This window comes from Rosa rugosa, chromosome 2, assembly GCF_958449725.1.
Source record: "Rosa rugosa chromosome 2, drRosRugo1.1, whole genome shotgun sequence".
Classification (NCBI taxonomy): Eukaryota; Viridiplantae; Streptophyta; class Magnoliopsida; order Rosales; family Rosaceae; genus Rosa; species Rosa rugosa.
Window position 1 is genome coordinate 998,945 of NC_084821.1, and position 18,581 is coordinate 1,017,525.

General features: G+C 38.3%; 2 protein-coding genes and 1 long non-coding RNA gene across 3 annotated transcripts in view; 2 read left to right on the plus strand and 1 right to left on the minus strand.

Annotated features, from left to right (window-relative positions):
- Positions 1 to 5,026: 5,026 nt before the first annotated feature.
- On the plus strand, positions 5,027 to 10,798 carry LOC133730102 (DEAD-box ATP-dependent RNA helicase 37-like). Its single transcript, XM_062157773.1, has 7 exons — positions 5,027 to 5,179; positions 5,554 to 6,454; positions 6,538 to 6,621; positions 7,813 to 8,055; positions 8,457 to 8,624; positions 8,736 to 8,849; positions 9,604 to 10,798. The coding sequence occupies exons 2-7, from the start codon at positions 5,693 to 5,695 to the stop codon at positions 10,111 to 10,113; spliced, it is 1,881 nt and encodes a 626-aa protein (XP_062013757.1). The 5' UTR covers positions 5,027 to 5,179; positions 5,554 to 5,692; the 3' UTR covers positions 10,114 to 10,798.
- A 2,238-nt stretch (positions 10,799 to 13,036) lies between these two features.
- On the plus strand, positions 13,037 to 16,945 carry LOC133733375 (F-box/kelch-repeat protein At1g55270). The gene is made up of 2 exons (XM_062161017.1): positions 13,037 to 13,456; positions 15,338 to 16,945. Exons 1-2 carry the CDS (start codon positions 13,403 to 13,405, stop codon positions 16,586 to 16,588), a joined length of 1,305 nt encoding a protein of 434 aa, XP_062017001.1. The 5' UTR covers positions 13,037 to 13,402; the 3' UTR covers positions 16,589 to 16,945.
- Positions 16,946 to 17,090: 145 nt separating this feature from the next.
- The window catches only part of LOC133733383 (uncharacterized), a 59,544-nt gene continuing 58,053 nt past the window's right edge, over positions 17,091 to 18,581 (minus strand). Inside the window, exon 2 of the long non-coding RNA XR_009857670.1 lies at positions 17,091 to 17,484. This is a non-coding gene — a long non-coding RNA (uncharacterized LOC133733383). The remainder of the gene's footprint in view (positions 17,485 to 18,581) is intronic.

Sequence of the window (18,581 nt, forward strand, 5' to 3'; positions counted from 1 at the left end):
CAAGAACCTACAAGAATAAAAATTGCAAAGGAAGCAGATACCCTCTTGAGACTCACGTATCCGTCAACCACTCCTAACTCTAAGGATGTGTTTGTTTCACAGATTTTGGGCATTGGAAAAAGAATGTCATTCCTTTCTTGTGTTTGGGAGTGACAATGGAAGGGAAAATGCTTCCCAATGGAAATGAAAAAGAAGTGGAAAATGATTAATCTCTGTGTATGTAACAGTTGTATTTTAACTCAGTTGTATTAGTTGTAAGCTGTGTTTGTTTCACAGATTTTGGGCATTGGGAAAGGAATGTCATTCCTTTCTTGTGTTTGGGAGTGACAATGGAAGGGAAAATGTTTCCCAATGGAAAGGAAAAAGAGGTGGAAAATGATTAATCTCTGTGTATGTAACAATATTTTAACTCAGTTGTAAGCTATTTGAAATAAATGAGCATCAGTTGTATTAGTGAATGGTACCATTAATCTCTGTGTATGTAACATATGTATGTGCACTTCTGGCCTTTCATCTATTGAAATTTATTTTAACTCAAAAAAAATTTATCATAAGTAAAATAAGTATGGGTAGCTGTATTGAGACCTCTACATTTGTATACTTTTCTTGATTTTTGTAAATTCTTATTTTCCAATTTGTCCTTCTGAAAAGCTAAACAAACAAAAAAAGTAAACAGCAGAAAAACATGACTGGGCCACCCGTCGTCTTCCATCTTTTTTCCGTCACTTTCTTTCTCTTTCTCTATTTTCTCTATTTGTTTCTCCTATTGTAGTAGAAGTACTCCTTTAATATTGTTTACAGCTTCATTTCCTTTCAATAAAATACCAATGCATCTTAATCCTTCCAGGCTTCGACTTTTTTAGTCAATTTTTGATATGCAATCGATGATAGCATGAAGGCTCTCCTCCCACTATAAGAGTGCTTTTGAACCGTAAAACCCTGAGAGACCATGAAGGCTCTCCAAAGCTTCAAGAGAGCCCTCTTGGCTATGTTACAGGCTAAACTTTTTTCAGGAAATACTCTTCTTCAATTACTAATGGTCATCCTTCTCCTCCAAGGAGCCCTGTCATGGGTCCTCCTACTTTTCCTAGCCCAATAACAGAAGGTGTTTTTTGGGTTTTTAATAAAAGGTGGTATTTCTACTGCATACAATGCTCTAGATACTGGTTTTTACACATTTACTGATATTTTAGGAGAGCTGAAGTCAAACCTGATGGTCACCTCTCTTTGATAGTTAAGGAAATGATTACTGTTCTCGATGAGGATGTTGTAGATAGCTTGTTTGGTGGGATTTGTTTTGGTTCACTTGATCCTAACATGCTGGTAGTGTCTAGGACCAGACTACTCATTCCTAGTACCTATGTTTTGGCTCCAATGCAACTGTTACTCGTTCATCAATACAAGAATCTGCTGCAGTATTATTATACACTAGGGCCGTGTTTGTTTCGTGGGATTGGACGGGACTGGACTGGCTTATCTAGTCCAACAGACATCATCCCGTGTTTGGCAACAACTGGGACTCAATTAATGAGACTCCAGAGTCCCCAAAAACCTGCTCTCACCTTCTTCCACAGCGATGTCAAAAACCATCGGACTGTGGAAGCCAAAATCTCGCTCTTCGACTCTTCACTTCAGCTTCGTGGTTTTCTCTGCTACTGTTCGCTTGGGTCTCCTTCCATCTCTTCTGCAGGTTCAATTTTTCACTCTCCCCTCCAATCCCCTCAGTTTTCTGCCAGCCAAAACACAGAGATTCAGAGATGACGGGTACCCATTAAGCCCAAAGTGATGAGTGAAGGAGGATTTTGCAGAAATTTATTTGCCATGAATCGTTGAGTTTTGGGAGGTCTGGGAAAGACCCAATTGATATTTGGTTGTTGGCTGCAAGAATTGAAGAGTTGGAGATAGAACCAATTCAATTCCAGGTATAGGAGAGGGTTTTGCAATTTGTGTTTGATTTGCTTGCTTTTGCTTCATTTATGAGATTCAGAATTGTTCTGTGAATTGTGAGGATTGTGCATATGATTCATGGCTTGCTTCTATTGTTGAGACAGACCCAATTTTGTTGTGATTCATGGATGATTGTGCATATGATTCATTAGTTGCTTCTGTGTTCTTTCTTGCTGCTCCTTAGTCCTAGACAGTGCCAAACAAGATTCATGGCTTACTATAGCATAACCCAAGTTAAAAGAGTCCAGGACTCTTGTAGAAATTAAGGTCGGGAGTGATAGTCCGGTGAAACAAACACCCCCTAGATGTCAGTACTCTTTTGCCACTATCTCTTCTTCCTTCCGTTCATTTCAAAGACAACTCCCTTCAAATTCAAACTTTAATTCCAATATTCCAAAGTAGTTTTTATACCAATTTCATCAACCTAATTTCTGTTGATTTATTTTTTGTCACTGATAGTTATGTTCAAATAATCATTTTTATCAACATTTTTTTTTAGAATTGCAAAATCTCTTTATGTTTTTTGAATAACAAAATCTCTTTCACAAAAAACTACTATTATAAATGATGAACATGGTTTCAAACTTTAAACTAAAAACTAGAATTTGTGATTCTACAGATAACAAGCACCTAACACTCATAATTAGTTCATCCTTGACATACTTCTGTGTATTGCTTGGAGCATCATCCATGAATTTTGCCTTGCTTCTTTTCTCCCACAACATCATCTTTGGCTCGATAGTTCAAAGCCCTGTATAAGTTTGTCAAAAAATTTATGGAAACCTTTAAAAGTGATGCGGAACTTGAAAACGCCATACATACCAAATGTAAACTTGAATCTAGTATTGAAAGCTGGTTCTCGCTCCCTCAACCTAGAATGATGTTGGAGCTATAGTCCACTTGGTGGCAGTCAAAGCAGCACGGTATCCAGCCAGGTAATAGAGCCGGAAACGAGTAAAAACGCTTGAGTTTTTGGCGGTCCTCCCAACTATTTTGGCATTTTATTTAAAACCGGAGGAAGATATACGAATTATTTTTACATCCCATGAATGTAGACCTAGGGTTGCCCCAAAAATTCTCTTCTTCTCTTATTTTTCTTTTGATTCAACCATTGATGTGTAAATTTTTCAAGCATGTATTTTCTTCATCTTGCTAGCAGCATCAGCGTTCTTCTTTGCAGCATCATCATTCTTCTTTGCGGCAACATTAGTGTTCTTTGCGGCAGCATCAATGTTCTTTGTAGCAACATCGGTGTTCTTCTTTGCAGTAGCATTGGGGTGTTCTTTGCAGCAACACTAGTGTTCTTTGCAGTAGCATTCTTCTTTACAGCATCGGTGTTCTCTGCATAACAACCAATGACAACAGCTGGATCAGACCATATCCAGCTGCTTTGATTGTGCTTATTCTCCTTAGCAAGTTTCATAAACATCCCCTTCTTCTCTTCTTCATCGCATTCCTTCTCAACAATTCCAAAGTACTTGCTTTCCTTATTTTCCTTGTCAATTCTCTGATTCCTCATCCAATAATGCTTCATCCCCTGAGCAGGGGCTACTCTCTCGGTTATAATCCCCGGTGCACCAATCACCCAGCCTTCAGGTGATTCGTATCAGGATCGGCTATGCGAACGCCAACTTTCGCGTCCACAACTGAGAGAATGACCTCAACGGTCATCCCCATGACCGGCCACTAAGGCCCTCGCATCCACCGACCTAGCCCTAGCCCCCCTAGTCCCCACCGATTGACCCCTAACAACCTACCCGTGATCCCCATCATCATCGCTCTCCTCTCCCTCTCTCAATCTCACTCTATCACTTATACCATATGCTCAGTGTAGTTTTTATGTCTTTTTAACTCAATTTTGTTTAGAAAATGATTGATATGAACCATAATTCCATGATATGTAGTTATACATATTTAGGCTGTGCGTATCTCGTTCTAAGACTTGGACATACATTTTCAGTTTCTTTGAGATATAAACATGATTAAACAATAGCTTCTCTCTCTCTCTAACATTTAAACGATAGCTTCTCATTGCATCAATACCTATGGTAATTGTCTGAAAATTGGTGTTTTTAACCATAGTAGTTGTTGTACGAAGTGAACGCCCTTGAACTTTTTTCCTATTGATAATCATGTGCACAAGTTTTGAGATGATTATCTATTGTTTGAGTAAGACATAGTTTGACATACTGCGTTTTAGTTATAAATTAGTGTTAGATAGTTATAATTTGGTGTAATTAGCAAATTCATTGGTTTTTCATTGTTTATATTTATTATTTTTCTTTATGTCAATGAGTGCACATACTTTGCGATGATTATCTGGAATTTGGTTATGAGATACTGCGACATGTTGAGATATTTAAAAAAAAAAATGAAAATTCATATATCCACACATTGTATGCAACATGTTGAGATTAGTGTTATTTGACCATGATTTAGTGCAATTAGCAAACTGATCGAGTTTATGATCATCCTTTAAAATTATTTTTCTTTTACTCTCTTTCTTCTCGTCCAACAAAGTAGAGAACAACTTGACATTTGTACTAAATCACAGTGAATTAGTGTAACCCTATATTTGAAATAATCATAACCAAACAATCACGAAACTCTCAACTAATATATCAAGACCCCAAGTATTAAAATTTGCCGGTCTGATGTCTACTGCGATTATAAGTTTCTTGACTTTGGATCGACAGCAATATCGGTTCGGGGGGCAGTGCCGCCAACCTTCTCTTGTTTTCTATTCTTTAATGAAGTTTTATCTTTCAATGATCAATGCTCGATTGCTCGAATGTAATTTACGGCATAGTAACAAAGACAAAGTTACCATCCGATGATTGGGATAGGTTAAAGGTGGATAGAAAGGAAGAATATTAGGACCTCTCATTCTTAACACATTCCCACGCCAACCAGCCGCAATATATTTTCTCACACCTTTTTCTTTTCCAAGAGAATTCAAATTCAAATTTCTCTTCAACAAAAAAAAAGAAAAAGAAAAAATATTAATTTGAGAGAGAGAGAGAGAGAGAGAAGGGAACGGCGTTGGGGTATCGAGGAAGAAAGAGAGAGAAAAAAAAAAGAAAAAAAAAAAAAAGAGGAGGAAGATATTTTGGTTGCTTGTTAGGCCTTAAAGCGCTGCCTCTTGTCTCAAAAATATTAGGGTTTTCTCTTTCTCAAAGATCTTATTTTCATTCTCCGTCGCGTCCGCTTCAGGGTTTTTCCATCCGTGCAGGTCGCCTCCTCTCTCTCTCTCTCTATATCCTCTCCCTCTCTCTCTCTCTCTCTCCTACTCTGCTTGTTCATCTCTCTCTACCTGTATTGCATTAGCTTCATCGATTCCTTGGTTCTGCTTTTGTGTATATGTAGATCGGGGATTGTTCTTCTTCAATTTCTTTTGATTACGTTTGGTTTGGTGCTTTGGATTGAATTTTGTGTTGAAAGAATGCGAAAACCGAGAGAATGAGTTTTGATATTTAGGTCTATATTTTATGATTTAGGGTGCATTGCTGTTCTTGTTGGTTTGTTTGCTTTTCGTGCTTATGCCTTGTGCGGTTCTGAGCTGGTTTTGATGGTTATGCATCTGTGTTTGTTGTTTGTGTTGTTCAGGTTTATTTTCTTCGTTTGATTTGGATATTTGGATTTCGTTGGACTTGAGATTGAATTAGGTTGAATTTGGAGGTGTTTGAAGTTAAGGAGTTGGGGAGGGTGTTTTGGAGTGACAATTTTGGTTGTAGTTGTATCGACTATGCGAGCTTCATGGGCAGATTTGGCTGCAAATTCTGCAGCTGAGAATGTAGGTTCTGGGTCTTCTGCTAACAGCGCTGCCAGTGGTGCTCCCACTGCTGGTGCTCCGTCGCGGTCCACCTACGTCCCCCCGCATCTGCGTAACCGTCCGCCTTCATCGGACCCGCCTGCTCCGGCGTATAGTGCGCCTGCTGGGAATGATCGAGGTGGGTATGGTGGATCTCGTTGGGGTGGTGGCAGGAATGACAACAGTCGGTCTGGGTATGGAGGGAGTGGCGGCGGCGGCGGCGGCCGCGGTGGTGGATGGGGTGGCGGCAGAGGTGGCGGTTGGGACCGTGGGAGGGACAGGGAAGTGAATCCCTTTGAAGATGATGACGAAACAGAGCAGCCGTTTAGTGAGCAGGAGAACAGTGGCATTAACTTTGATGCTTATGAAGACATTCCTGTGGAGACAAGTGGTGACAATGTTCCACCCCCTGTGAATACATTTGCAGAGATTGACTTGGGTGACGCACTTAATAAAAATATTCAGAGGTGCAAATATGTGAAACCAACACCTGTGCAGCGGCATGCCATTCCAATCTCCCTCGGAGGTCGGGACTTGATGGCATGTGCTCAAACTGGTTCTGGCAAGACAGCTGCTTTCTGTTTCCCTATCATTAGTGGAATCATGAAGGGCCAACCTCCACAGAGACCGCCCCGTTCACATACAGCCTGCCCACTTGCTCTGATTTTATCTCCTACTAGGGAGCTTTCTTCTCAAGTAGGTTTTAGTACTTTTATCTTTCCTAACTTTTTCCAGCAGTGTGTGTTGTCGGGAGAACTGAAATCTCTTTTGTGTTTCAGATACACGAGGAAGCTAAGAAATTTTCATATCAAACTGGTGTCAGAGCTGTTGTTGCTTATGGAGGAGCGCCAATTCATCAACAGGTTTTCTTATTACTTCTGTATATTTCGGTCTCCCCCCCCCCCCCCCCCCCCCCCTTATTTGAGTCCAGTTGGCTTTTGCCTTCATGTATTGTTTTGTTATTGACATAGTGCACTAGTTTATTTATAGATAGACTTTCAAGTCACAAAGTTTACAGGTTTATCTGTGGTTTTACGTGCTTGTAATTTCAATTTTGATTATACTCTCTCTCTCTCTTTCTCTCTCGGTTTTATCTATCATGAAAAATCACCTGTACTGTGACTTAGCATGAAGGTTCTTAGCCTGCATTTTTTTTTCTCAATTGTTAAGTTGGACAACTTTTTTGAGTTTTTATATTGGTCTTTTTTCCTTCTACTTGAGAGGCACTTGGATGGTTACTGGGTGCAAGGGATATTTGAAATCTGCAATTTCTATAGAAATGTAGGTTCTCTGCTGAGAATCACTATTTCTACGTAGTTATGGTGAAAAAACACTGCTTATTTGTACTGTTAACAACTTGAGGAGGAAGTAGATAACTTTGGTTAACACATTTTGCATGTGGATAAACCTCATCGAATTAATTGACCATCTAGGTGGGTTTTTCCTGGCTCTGTTAGGACTATTATGAGCATGATTTGGTTTTAGAGTTAACAGGGAATCCTGACACTGTTATTGAATGGTTTTGTTTTGTATATGAAGGAAAAAACTGTAAATGCATTTAAGCTTGCAGACACCCCTGGTTGGAATCCCTAACCATTCCATTTTGCGCAAACTATGGATCACAAGGAGCTCTTTTTTACTTTTTCCTCCTCTTTTATGAACTTACCTTTTAAATTGAATGGGCATGTTGTTTTTCTCAGCTTATTTGAACATAACATTTGATATTTTTTTCTTTTTGTCTTCTTCCTTAGACTTGGTTTCTTAAAAAAGAATAAGCAGAACATTTGGTTTTCCTAGTCATCTCAATTAGAATTTTGCTAAATCCTGTTTCATGAATATACTGGTTTTTATTGTCTATATGTAATTAGATTTACAATGGGGTTAGAAATTTGTTACACTCCTTTTGTTTTAATTACAGTAATGGTGATTCCTTTGCATATGTGCTTGGCAGTTGACTTGTTCCTTATGATCTGGACAAAATCCATTCTTTATTATTGTGCAAGCTTGTCATTTTTGAGCTATATAGCAGATTTTGATGAAGTATTTTTGGACAGCTGCGGGAACTGGAAAGAGGTGTTGATATTCTTGTGGCAACCCCTGGAAGATTGGTGGATTTGCTGGAGAGAGCTAGAGTGTCATTGCAGAATATTAGGTATTTAGCCCTTGATGAGGCTGATCGAATGCTGGACATGGGTTTTGAACCGCAAATAAGGAAAATTGTGGAACAAATGGACATGCCTCCAGCAGGTGTGCGGCAGACTATGTTGTTCAGTGCCACTTTTCCAAAAGAAATACAGGTATTTTTCTCACCAACTTCAAATTGAAGTATGCCCTTCATACATAGCTTTGGCTATTGTTTAGGTTTTAGATTTAATAATGACTCATAAATTGTCAAATTTCTATATTGGCTCCAAATGTTAATTGCATTCTCTCACTTGCCAACAAATCTTAAAAAAAGGTAAATAAAAAAAGGACATTTAGCTCTGTTTTTATCATCGTCTACATAAAAGTTTATAGATCTGAGGATTCTTGAAAGTTGTCTTAAGTTAAGCTGGCCTGGGAATATCTCTTAAGGGATTTCCAAATGAACACATGTCATAAACGAAGAAGTTTGTCTATTCTTGCTTCTTATCTCTGTTCCAATATTCTGAAGAATCTTCAAGTGGTGTTTAATTTGATATCTGTGGTTTGCATGCAGAGACTGGCGTCTGATTTTCTTGCAAAGTACATCTTTCTGGCTGTTGGAAGGGTGGGTTCTAGTACTGATTTGATTGTCCAACGAGTGGAATTTGTTCATGAATCTGATAAAAGAAGTCACCTTATGGACCTTCTGCATGCACAAAGGGCCAATGGTACACAGGGGAAGGTATACTTAGGAAACTTAGTTTTGTTAATCTTTTTCAATGGTCCGGGTAGGATTAGGAGTTGTCATGTTAGCTGTTTTTTTCCTACTCACTTTCTTAATTTTTGTTTGTAGCAAGCTCTGACGTTAGTTTTTGTGGAGACAAAGAAGGGAGCTGATTCCCTGGAACACTGGTTGTGTATGAATGGTTTTCCTGCAACTACTATTCATGGCGACAGAACACAGCAGGTAACTTGGTTTTTCTGTCTGGTGTTCAATGATGCCAGGCTTTTTCAAGACAGCATTTTTTCTTCCAGTTTTAAGGAAGTTACATTGGTGTGGCTGGGTCATTGGTGCCATAAATGCTCACCCTAATAGTATGCTATGAGAATGTTTAAGTTAACAAACTTGGCCATTTTTTTGTTAGTAGAAAAAAAAATGGAAGTGCTCACTCAGACTTGCTGAGTTAGCTGGTTGGTCATGCATGGTAATCTAGGAAAAGTATCCCTTTTTGAAGTAGCATGTTGCCAGAACTCCTTCAAGCTAAAAGTAGGCTAGGTAAAAAACAAGTAGAGAAGAAAATAATTGTGCTTTTTTAAGGTCCTGATATCAGCACTTTCTGCTTGTATGCCATTCCTTTTATCTGGTGAGCCTTGTCACATGAATACTTAATTGGCAATTAAGGCTTTTTTCAGGACATGAGTCTAGTGTTGGTGTTGTGTTTTGTGTTGACTTTCTTGCTGTCAACTATGTACTGTGCTGTTATATAAAAGCATTTTTTCTCTTAATGTTGTTATCTTAATGGAATGATAAGGTGGTGTCGAGAGGCTAATTATGGATAGACTAGTTGTGTGTACTGTGCATTTTTATGAAATCTACGCCATGTGCACAAGGCCATGTAGTAATTAAGAAGTGCTGGAGTGTTTTTAGATGAGTGTTGTGCTGTGTTACTGTATACATCTACCTTTTGGCAATGTTTTTATTTGTTTGTACTTGTCTACAGGAAAGAGAACAAGCATTGAGGTCATTTAAGAGTGGCAATACTCCAATTTTGGTGGCTACTGATGTTGCTGCACGTGGGCTTGATATTCCTCACGTTGCACATGTTGTCAACTTTGATCTTCCAAATGACATTGATGATTATGTTCACCGCATTGGTCGTACTGGACGAGCTGGGAAATCTGGTTTGGCTACTGCCTTCTTTAATGAGAACAATTCATCACTGGCCAAGTCTCTAGCAGATTTGATGCAAGAATCAAATCAAGAAGTACCTGCTTGGTTGTCACGGTATGCAGCTCGATCCTCTTACGGTGGTGGGAGGAACCGCCGTTCTGGGGGAGGTCGGTTTGGTGGCCGTGACTTTCGAAGGGATTCCTATAGTGGTGGTGGTGGCGGCGGCGGCGGTGGTGGATATGGCGGTTCTGGTGGGTATGGTGGAGGAGGATATGGGGGTTCTGGTGGGTTTAGTGGAGGAGGAGGTTATGGTGCTGGGGTGACCAGTGCATGGGACTAACCACTTAACTCTTGAGAGCAGTTACAGTGTCTAGGTAATGATTGCAGACATTACTTCTCTACAATGTCATATTTTTGTTTTTGTAATGTCATTTCATAGTGGTTTAAACCATGGGTTCTGGTGGGTTTAGTGGAGGAGGAGGTTATGGTGCTGGGGTGACCAGTGCATGGGACTAACCACTTAACTCTTGAGAGCAGTTACAGTGTCTAGGTAATGATTGCAGACATTCCTTCTCTACAATGTCATATTTTTGTTTTTGTAATGTCATTTCATAGTGGTTTAAACCATGAATGTTTTATACTGTTAGAATACTCTGACAATGTTTTGAGGGAGGGGGACATATGTTTGGTATTGGTGCCACAGGAATAGATCTGTAATGTTGGTAGGTGTTGATTAAAAGTACTAACGGAGTAGGGATTCCTTTGGCTTCTTAGTTTTCTGTACGATTATACTCTGGCTTGTTATTTTGGATGGGTTGTAGAGTATGTAGTGAGAGAGGGAGAGGGTTTCTTTTCGGCTGCATCTTTGTTATCTCATAGGCATGTTCTTTTCAACCCAGCTTGTGGGGTTATATTGGTGAGGTTCTAGTCCTGCCATTTCCTTCCTCCTTTGTTTGAGTTATCAGTTATAGGGCTTTTGTAATATTTTGGTGGTGACTGAAAGAAATACAAAGCTCTTTTTGGAAGTGGGAATTCTACAAATTGCATGGCACATTTTGTTACTGTTTGGAGATGAAATAGGTAGAACTGCCATTGATTGTCTAGTGTGATAAAATTGTTATTTTTATGAAGACTTACCTTAATTTGTAAGGTTGAAAGGTTGAAAGGTTGAAGCATTCTTATATGGTTATGCTTCTCTTTTGAATACTAATTGTTGGTGCAAGAAACCCTAACGTGGATAGGATGCACAGATGGTTGTGTGGATGATTCTCATGTAGAGCAGGTTGTGTAATGAGTGCTTAATTTCTAAGAGAGCCAAATTCTGATCGGCACTGTGTTGGTGACGCTCAGAACTTTGTAATCTTTAATTATTTCTCTATACTCGACATTAAGGCCTTGACTTGAAAGAACCTAGAGAAATAGGAATTCATATTTTGTTGGTCGGTCTGATAGCAGAATCAAGTCTGCCTCTCTAGGTCTCACAAAGTCACACTAAAGTTTAAGAATACTCCTTGCACCCAAAAACCTGAAATGCAAAGTTTCTAGATGGAGTTGTTAGTAGAAACGAGAAGAAATGGGCAGGCCTTCAGTTGGTGGAACTAGTCAAGTAGAATGTTGACAAATTATATGCATGTACAATGGTAGTTTTCAATTGGTAGTCTCCTTTGACATGAGCATGTGTGACTCCAAAAGGGTTAGTACACATTAATCTTGGTCACATGAGAGATCCAAAATGTTGAATCTACTCCTATTCCTTATTTCTTTTACGTTGAAGACATGCTTTAGATCAAATGCAAAGAAGATTGATTATTTGCCTTTTGCTGCACACTATGATTCCACAAATTCGTTAAAAATTCGTTTACGTTTGGATGAGAAAATTATAAAATCTGTAGGAATTTATAAATGATGGAATCTATAACTCCATCAATCTAAAATTCCATTAATTGCAATTTCTATTGTTTGGTTGCATCTATTTAGGATTTGAAATGTGTAATAAATTAAGAAAAGTTTAAAACAAATAAAAAGATAAAATTAAAAAAAGTCTTATTTTAGAAATAAAAATTGAATATTGCAAAGGAATTCGTAAATGACACCTATTTTGGTGGAAATTGAAGTGAGTAATTTAAATAACGAATTCCTTCATTTTTTTCCACAGAGAAATTTAAAATTTCCAATCTGATAATGCCAAACGAGAGAATTAGTTTTAGGAATTATGAAATCCTCATTTTCAATTAAATTCCATCATGTTTTCCCTCATCCAAACACACTCTTAGGAAAATGTGTACTAATTAGATCGAAGTGAGTTTGGTATGGATCATGATATCATTTTTGTCTTGAATCTATCATCCACTATTATTCCAACTTGTTTCGTTACATTAATTCGGGGTTTTTTACCTGAATAAAAATATATGTACCCATATCTATGAATAATGACTCCCTCTTTCGAGTTTTTCCCTAGCCCCCGACGGCTCTTCTACTCATCTTCATCTTCTCTTAGTTCTCATCTTTCCTTCTCCATCTTCTCCTTCATATCCAAACCATCTTTATGGCTGCCGTCGATGATGTTAGGGGTGGCTTTTTTGGAATCAGAAACAGTCAAATAGCACCGAATCAAACTGAACCGACAAAAACTAACCGAACTAATGCTTGCGATGTGGTTTTTAGTGCTTATGATAAACCAAACTGAACTGATATAAAATAATTAGTTAACATTTATATTATGGGAGATTAATTCCAATGAAAAAATAGTTTCTATTGTAGCTTATTATAGTTAGTAACAATATACCTTAATTTCGAAATGTGCTTAATTTTCTATTGTTACTTTTAATTCCTAAATATACTACTAAATTTATTGAAACAATGAAATACAACATGAACAAGATGTCTAGGCTTCAAGCGTGAAAAGTAAAAAAAATAAAATTGCATTTTAATTCAATTTTTTTTTTTCATTATCCTATAATTACAACTGAACAAATAATTAATGGAGCAGGTGAATAAAAGATCAAGGACAAAATTTTCCTAAAGATCAAGGTGAAGCTCATTACTAACTTGGTTAGAAATTGAATTGCCACAAAATAAACCATCTCTCCAACTCGCCTTAAATCGGGATTTAATCTGAGTTGAAATTAAACTCCCATAAAAGAGTTGTGGAAAGGTGCATCTAAAAAGTGCATTAAACTAATGAAACTTTACCTGCTTTTTAATTTTTTCAGCCTATACCCACTTAGAAATTACAATACAAAATCAGAAGTTGGTGAAGCCGAACGGGTCCAGCTGTACACTCGGGTTAGAGAGAGAAAGAGAGTGTAAATAAGTCTTTTAGAGTGAGAAAGAGAGAGAGTGTGTAAGATGTGTACCCTCAAGTTTTGCTCTTGTTGTTGTTCTGGGTCTACTTTGGTACATCAAGACTCTCTCTTTCTTGCTCTTCTTTGTTTGCATTTGCAGAAGTGAAGAGGGAAACCAAACCCACAAGCCAAAGACACAAGCTTTTGTCAATTTTGGGATCGGATTCAAGGAATTGAAGTTGAAGCTTGAAGCGGGTCTCGATCTGGGTCTCCAGGATTTGCTTTCAGCTTTTTGAATTTGGGGACTCAAAGGTGCCATCTTTTCTATGAGATTGTGCTTCTCTGATGGACCCAAACGCTGTACAGTCTTCGAGGGGATACAGAGTTCAAGCTCCACTGGTTAGTCTTGTTACTGATCTCTGAGCACCCTTTTGCATTTTGGGTTTTTCTGATAGTTTTTCTTGTGTTTTCTATGAATTCATGACGTTTTGGAGATACCCAGTTGAGAATTTAGTGGAATGGTGTAAGATTTTCGAGGAATTTGGTTGATTTTGCTGTGTGTTTGATGTTTAGTGTTATGCATTGTGCTTTTGCTTTCTTGTTTGGATGAAATTTTTAGGGTACTTGGATTGTGTTTGGTTGAATGTGCGATTCTTATGGGGAAAACTTTGGGATAAGCTTATAGCTTGGGGGTTGGGAAAATGTTTAAGTTTGACTCGATTCTTTAGTAGTGTAATTCATGGGGTTATTGTGATCTCAGGATCAAATCCTAGTTTTTTAGTAGGAAAGAGAAGTTTTTGGTGAAGTAGGGACTACACTCGAGCCGTTCTTTTTTGGCTTGATTTCGTGTGCGTGTGTTGGGAATTTGAGCATATGGCATCCGTTTTAGCTGCTTTGCATCCATATTCCACATAAATTGATTTAATAAAAAGGTATATTCCTCCTAATGTGGTTGTTCTTTAAGATAAAGATCCTATATGAGGATTTTGTTTGTTTTCTCATCATAAAATTTTGTTGCTAAGCAATTAGTGTTCCTTTTACTTTGATGAAAATAGGAGGTTAGCAGGGAGGTTTGGATGGCTAGCTGCGTTTGAGTTCATTTATATTCTCGTATGCACTTTGGGTCCAATTACCGCTTTGGATATGGTTTATTCTCCAAAAATTTCAAAACCCTGAAAGTTGTTCATGAGCTTTTTATCTTGTTTTCTTTATTGTTCTCTATGCCTCATAAAAATTAGATTGAATAATTATGGGCTGCCTTAGCCCCATCAACCCTCTTTGGTGCTGTAAAAGTTGATTCAAATGCTACTGGCATCTTCTTGTATTTATAGAAGATTAGATTAAAAAATTGGCTCAAAGTCTTTGGATGAACTTGTAGAATATCATTGGTTTCACTTCCCTGTTAGGACTATCGAAATATCTCAAGTTTAAAAGTGCTGCAAAAGGCCAAATAGCTATGTTTTTTTATCATATTTGTTATCAATCTAGATGATGGAGCAAATCTTGAGGGCCGAGAGACCGGGACTGTAAAAAAAGGTTTCTGAAGCTGAGGATAGAGATTAGCACATGTAATATAAGAAGGAGTAGAACAACAATGCTGGTTATTTAAATGATCAATAGTAAAAGTAAAAGACATGTGCATTTTCAGAGCATTTGAGACTTTCGTGAGATCAAGAGAAAGTGGTTTAGGAGCCTCTTTGAGGTTTAGGAGCCTCTTTGAAGTCCATGTAGGATCACTTTCATGAAAACATTATCTGACCTAATGCAAGTTTAAGTTAGTCATATTGGGTTTCATACATTTCTGGTTTAAATGTTAATGTTCAATTCATGTCTGCATAGTCTGTATGAAGATTTAATTGTGTTGTTTATGAGGTCATCATCATTCTTGGGCTTCAGAAAGAGGTGTGTTGAATTTAACAATTCCTGGAATTTGTAAATCGTCTTAACTATCACTTTTCTTTCTAATAAATAATACATATACAAATCACATGAAATCTACTCCCCTTCTACATAGATTGTAATATGAAATCCATCATGAAGGTATCTAGAGCTTAAGAAGGTTACAATGCCTGATTAGATTTGATTTCTAGTGGTGTAAATCATGGAGTTTTAACTAAGCTTATCCATAGAACAGATCTGAATCCTTGCCAAAACTTTTCTATCGTTATTATCACATCTAAAGAGCATGTATAATGGCCATTGGTGGTTCTTGCTTACATCTATACTTATAATTTGGTAAATCTTGTTATGTCAAGCATCCTGACATGGCTAGTTTTGCAGGTTGACTCCGTATCATGTTATTGCAAAGTAGATGCAGGCTTAAAAACAGTTGCAGGGGCAAGAAAGTTTGTCCCAGGATCAAAACTTTGTATCCAGCCTGATATCAATCCAAACGCACACAGGGGAAAAAGTTCACGTAGGGAAAGGACCAGAATCCAGCCACCCCTTCTGCCTGGCCTACCTGATGATCTTGCAATTGCTTGTTTAATCAGAGTTCCTCGGGTGGAGCATAGAAAACTCCGTCTAGTTTGCAAAAGATGGTATCGCCTTCTGGCTGGCAACTTCTTTTATTCTCTTAGGAAAAGTCTTGGAATGGCAGAAGAGTGGGTTTATGTCATCAAAAGAGACCGTGATGGAAGAATCTCTTGGCATGCTTTTGATCCCACGTACCAGCTCTGGCAGCCACTTCCGCCCGTTCCTGGTGAATATTCTGCAGCACTTGGTTTTGGCTGTGCTGTCCTTAGTGGTTGCCACCTGTACTTATTTGGAGGAAAAGATCCATTGAAGGGATCTATGAGACGGGTTATTTTTTACAGTGCTCGGACAAATAAATGGCACAGGGCACCAGATATGCTTCGAAAGCGGCATTTTTTTGGTGCTTGTGTTATTAATAACTGCCTTTATGTAGCTGGTGGAGAGTGTGAAGGAATTCAAAGGACTCTCCGTTCTGCTGAAATTTATGACCCTAACAAGAACCGGTGGAGCTTTATTTCAGATATGAGCACAGCTATGGTTCCCTTTATTGGGGTTGTTCACGATGGAATGTGGTTCCTAAAAGGACTTGGATCGCACCGTGAAGTAATGAGTGAAGCCTATTCTCCTGAAGCTAACACTTGGAACCCCATTAGTGATGGGATGGTTGCTGGTTGGCGCAACCCAAGTATTTCTTTAAATGGGCAACTCTATGCTCTGGATTGCCGTGATGGGTGCAAGGTTAGGGTTTATGATAGAGTGACAGATTCATGGAACAAATTTATTGATAGCAAGCTTCATCTGGGCAGTTCTCGTGCTTTGGAGGCTGCTGCACTTGTTCCCCTCAATGGGAAGCTTTGCATTATTCGTAATAACATGAGCATCAGTTTAGTTGATGTTTCAAGTCCGGATAAACAGGTTGAAAGCAACCCTAGCCTTTGGGAGAATATTGCTGGTAAAGGCCATTTCAGAACTCTAGTCTCGAATTTATGGTCAAGCATAGCAGGCCGAACTGGTTTGAAGAGTCACATTGTACACTGTCAAGTGCTCCAAGCATGACAACTGGCATTCATGTTGCTTCTGCTGTGTGGCAATGTGGGAGGCAAGACTTGAGATGTGGAGCACTGTTATTGTATCTGTAAACCCAAGGCATTCATCTCCTGCGAGCTATCTGGTATGGGACTGGTGATGCTGGTTTCGGTAGTAGAATTACCAGGTTGTTGTTGGTCTCGGCAATAGAATTATGTGGTCATTTCTTTACATTCATGAAGAGAGAGATAGGGAGCATTCACATCTGTAAATCTTGTTATATTGGTCTAGGCCTTTTTGTCTTGTGCTATGGGGATTTATGTATTAGTGGTATGTATCTTAGAGATGCTTTGTGAATATACATGGGTGATTAGAGATCATTCAATATATACGTGTTCATCTCTGGAAATTATTAGCTTTCCAATAGCTGTAGTCTTCTATTTACTCTTGTATAAATCAGTGTTCTTGATAGACCAGCCAAAAATTGAAACGGTGAATTACTGGAAAAGTCATGTAAGATCAGGGGTTCAACTTATCAATGCATACACTTGTCTTTATTTTGCTCAAGTATGAAATATCAATGTACACCAGCAAAGAACAAATCAATCGATCTCCATTGCCCCATCTTATTGACCTTTAAGGCTATAACCCCTAAACAAAAATTTCAATATCTGAAACATTCCTAGTTATTTTGTTCATACAAGACTCAGATTTTAAACCCCACGAGCAATCATTTCCTGAAACCTTTTGAATGATTCTTCCCTTTGAATCTTTAGCTGGTTCCTGAACTTCTTGATGAAGGCATCAGCCATATCATTAATGTCGCCTTGCTCATCCGCTGCCATCATCCTTCTGCTCATTGCCTGTTTCTTTGTATTATCGATATCCTTTTCCTTCTGCACTCGTTGGCTTCCACTCGCAGCAACCTGTCGACGAGCATCCATGACAGCCGCTTTGGTAAAGATTTCTTGATGTTGGATTGAATGAGGGGTTTGGAGAGAAATGTGCCTCGAAATCCCTTTGTGTTGTCTACAACGTTCTCAATGATTTATTTATAGCACCAGTACCTCTAACTTAGAAGCATGAGTTTATTATGGGTTGAAGCAAAGGAAAGAAAGTGCAAAGAAGTTACAAAAGAGAAACAAGCTAGCTATGCTTTGTCAAATAGTGATAATCGTTTTATGCTTTCTGAGGCCAATCAAAGGCTAATTAGATTTGCTATTCTATTGCCTATTAGGTGAAAGAAATTAGCTCTTTAATTTTCAAGGCATCTCTTTGGTCATATGCCATTAACAATTGCTTTATGTTATTACGTATCAATATTTAATATATGTTGATTCTCCCTCGTGGATGAAGATGGATGATGGAGACTTTATGATTAACTAATTGGTCTAATTGTGCAAATTGGACCCTGGTCATAGTGTTAACTATTGTTAAATTGGACAGCATCGAAAAAACTATTGTTAATTAGTGCATGCTAATGTGAACGTTGGGGTTGATGATAATAGTTTTATCAGTTTCAACTTTCGACCATAGCCATTATTGACCGCAAGGTTCAACCGTCCAAAAAATGAACGAGTCTTTAACATTGATGTGTCCGAGTCCATCATTAAATATACAGTATTCAATCAACTAGATCTTAATTAGGTTCCTCATCTCATAAGCTCATATGTTTACATAATAATAGTGAATACAGAGGCTGTCAAACCACCATTGCTAGGCAACAGCATCAAATAAGCAAGGCAACTTAATTAGTCCTCAAAAGACCAGCGTCCATTTCCACGTAGCAATTAATTTAGGTTATGTCATGTGAACTGCTGGAAACATGTAAACTGTGTGGCTAACCCAATAACGAAAGTTTCTGGAACACCGCTAAGGCCTAAGGAAGTATTTCCAGTTTGCATCAAGGCATTCAATGGAGTAATTTCATTGCCTTATTAGGCCACCATATTCCATACAAATGAAAATCATTGGAGCTATCAAAACCAACATCAACTTTGTCACGGTACATATACATATCCTC

Coding starts and splice junctions, on each gene's coding strand:
- LOC133730102 (XM_062157773.1), top strand. CDS start 5,693: ATGCGAGCTTCATGGGCAGATTTGGCTGCAAATTCTGCAGCTGAGAAT. Junction 6,455..6,537: donor CTAGGGAGCTTTCTTCTCAA/GTAGGTTTTAGT, acceptor TTTGTGTTTCAG/ATACACGAGGAAGCTAAGAA. Junction 8,625..8,735: donor CCAATGGTACACAGGGGAAG/GTATACTTAGGA, acceptor TTTTGTTTGTAG/CAAGCTCTGACGTTAGTTTT.
- LOC133733375 (XM_062161017.1), top strand. CDS start 13,403: ATGGACCCAAACGCTGTACAGTCTTCGAGGGGATACAGAGTTCAAGCT. Junction 13,457..15,337: donor ACAGAGTTCAAGCTCCACTG/GTTAGTCTTGTT, acceptor CTAGTTTTGCAG/GTTGACTCCGTATCATGTTA.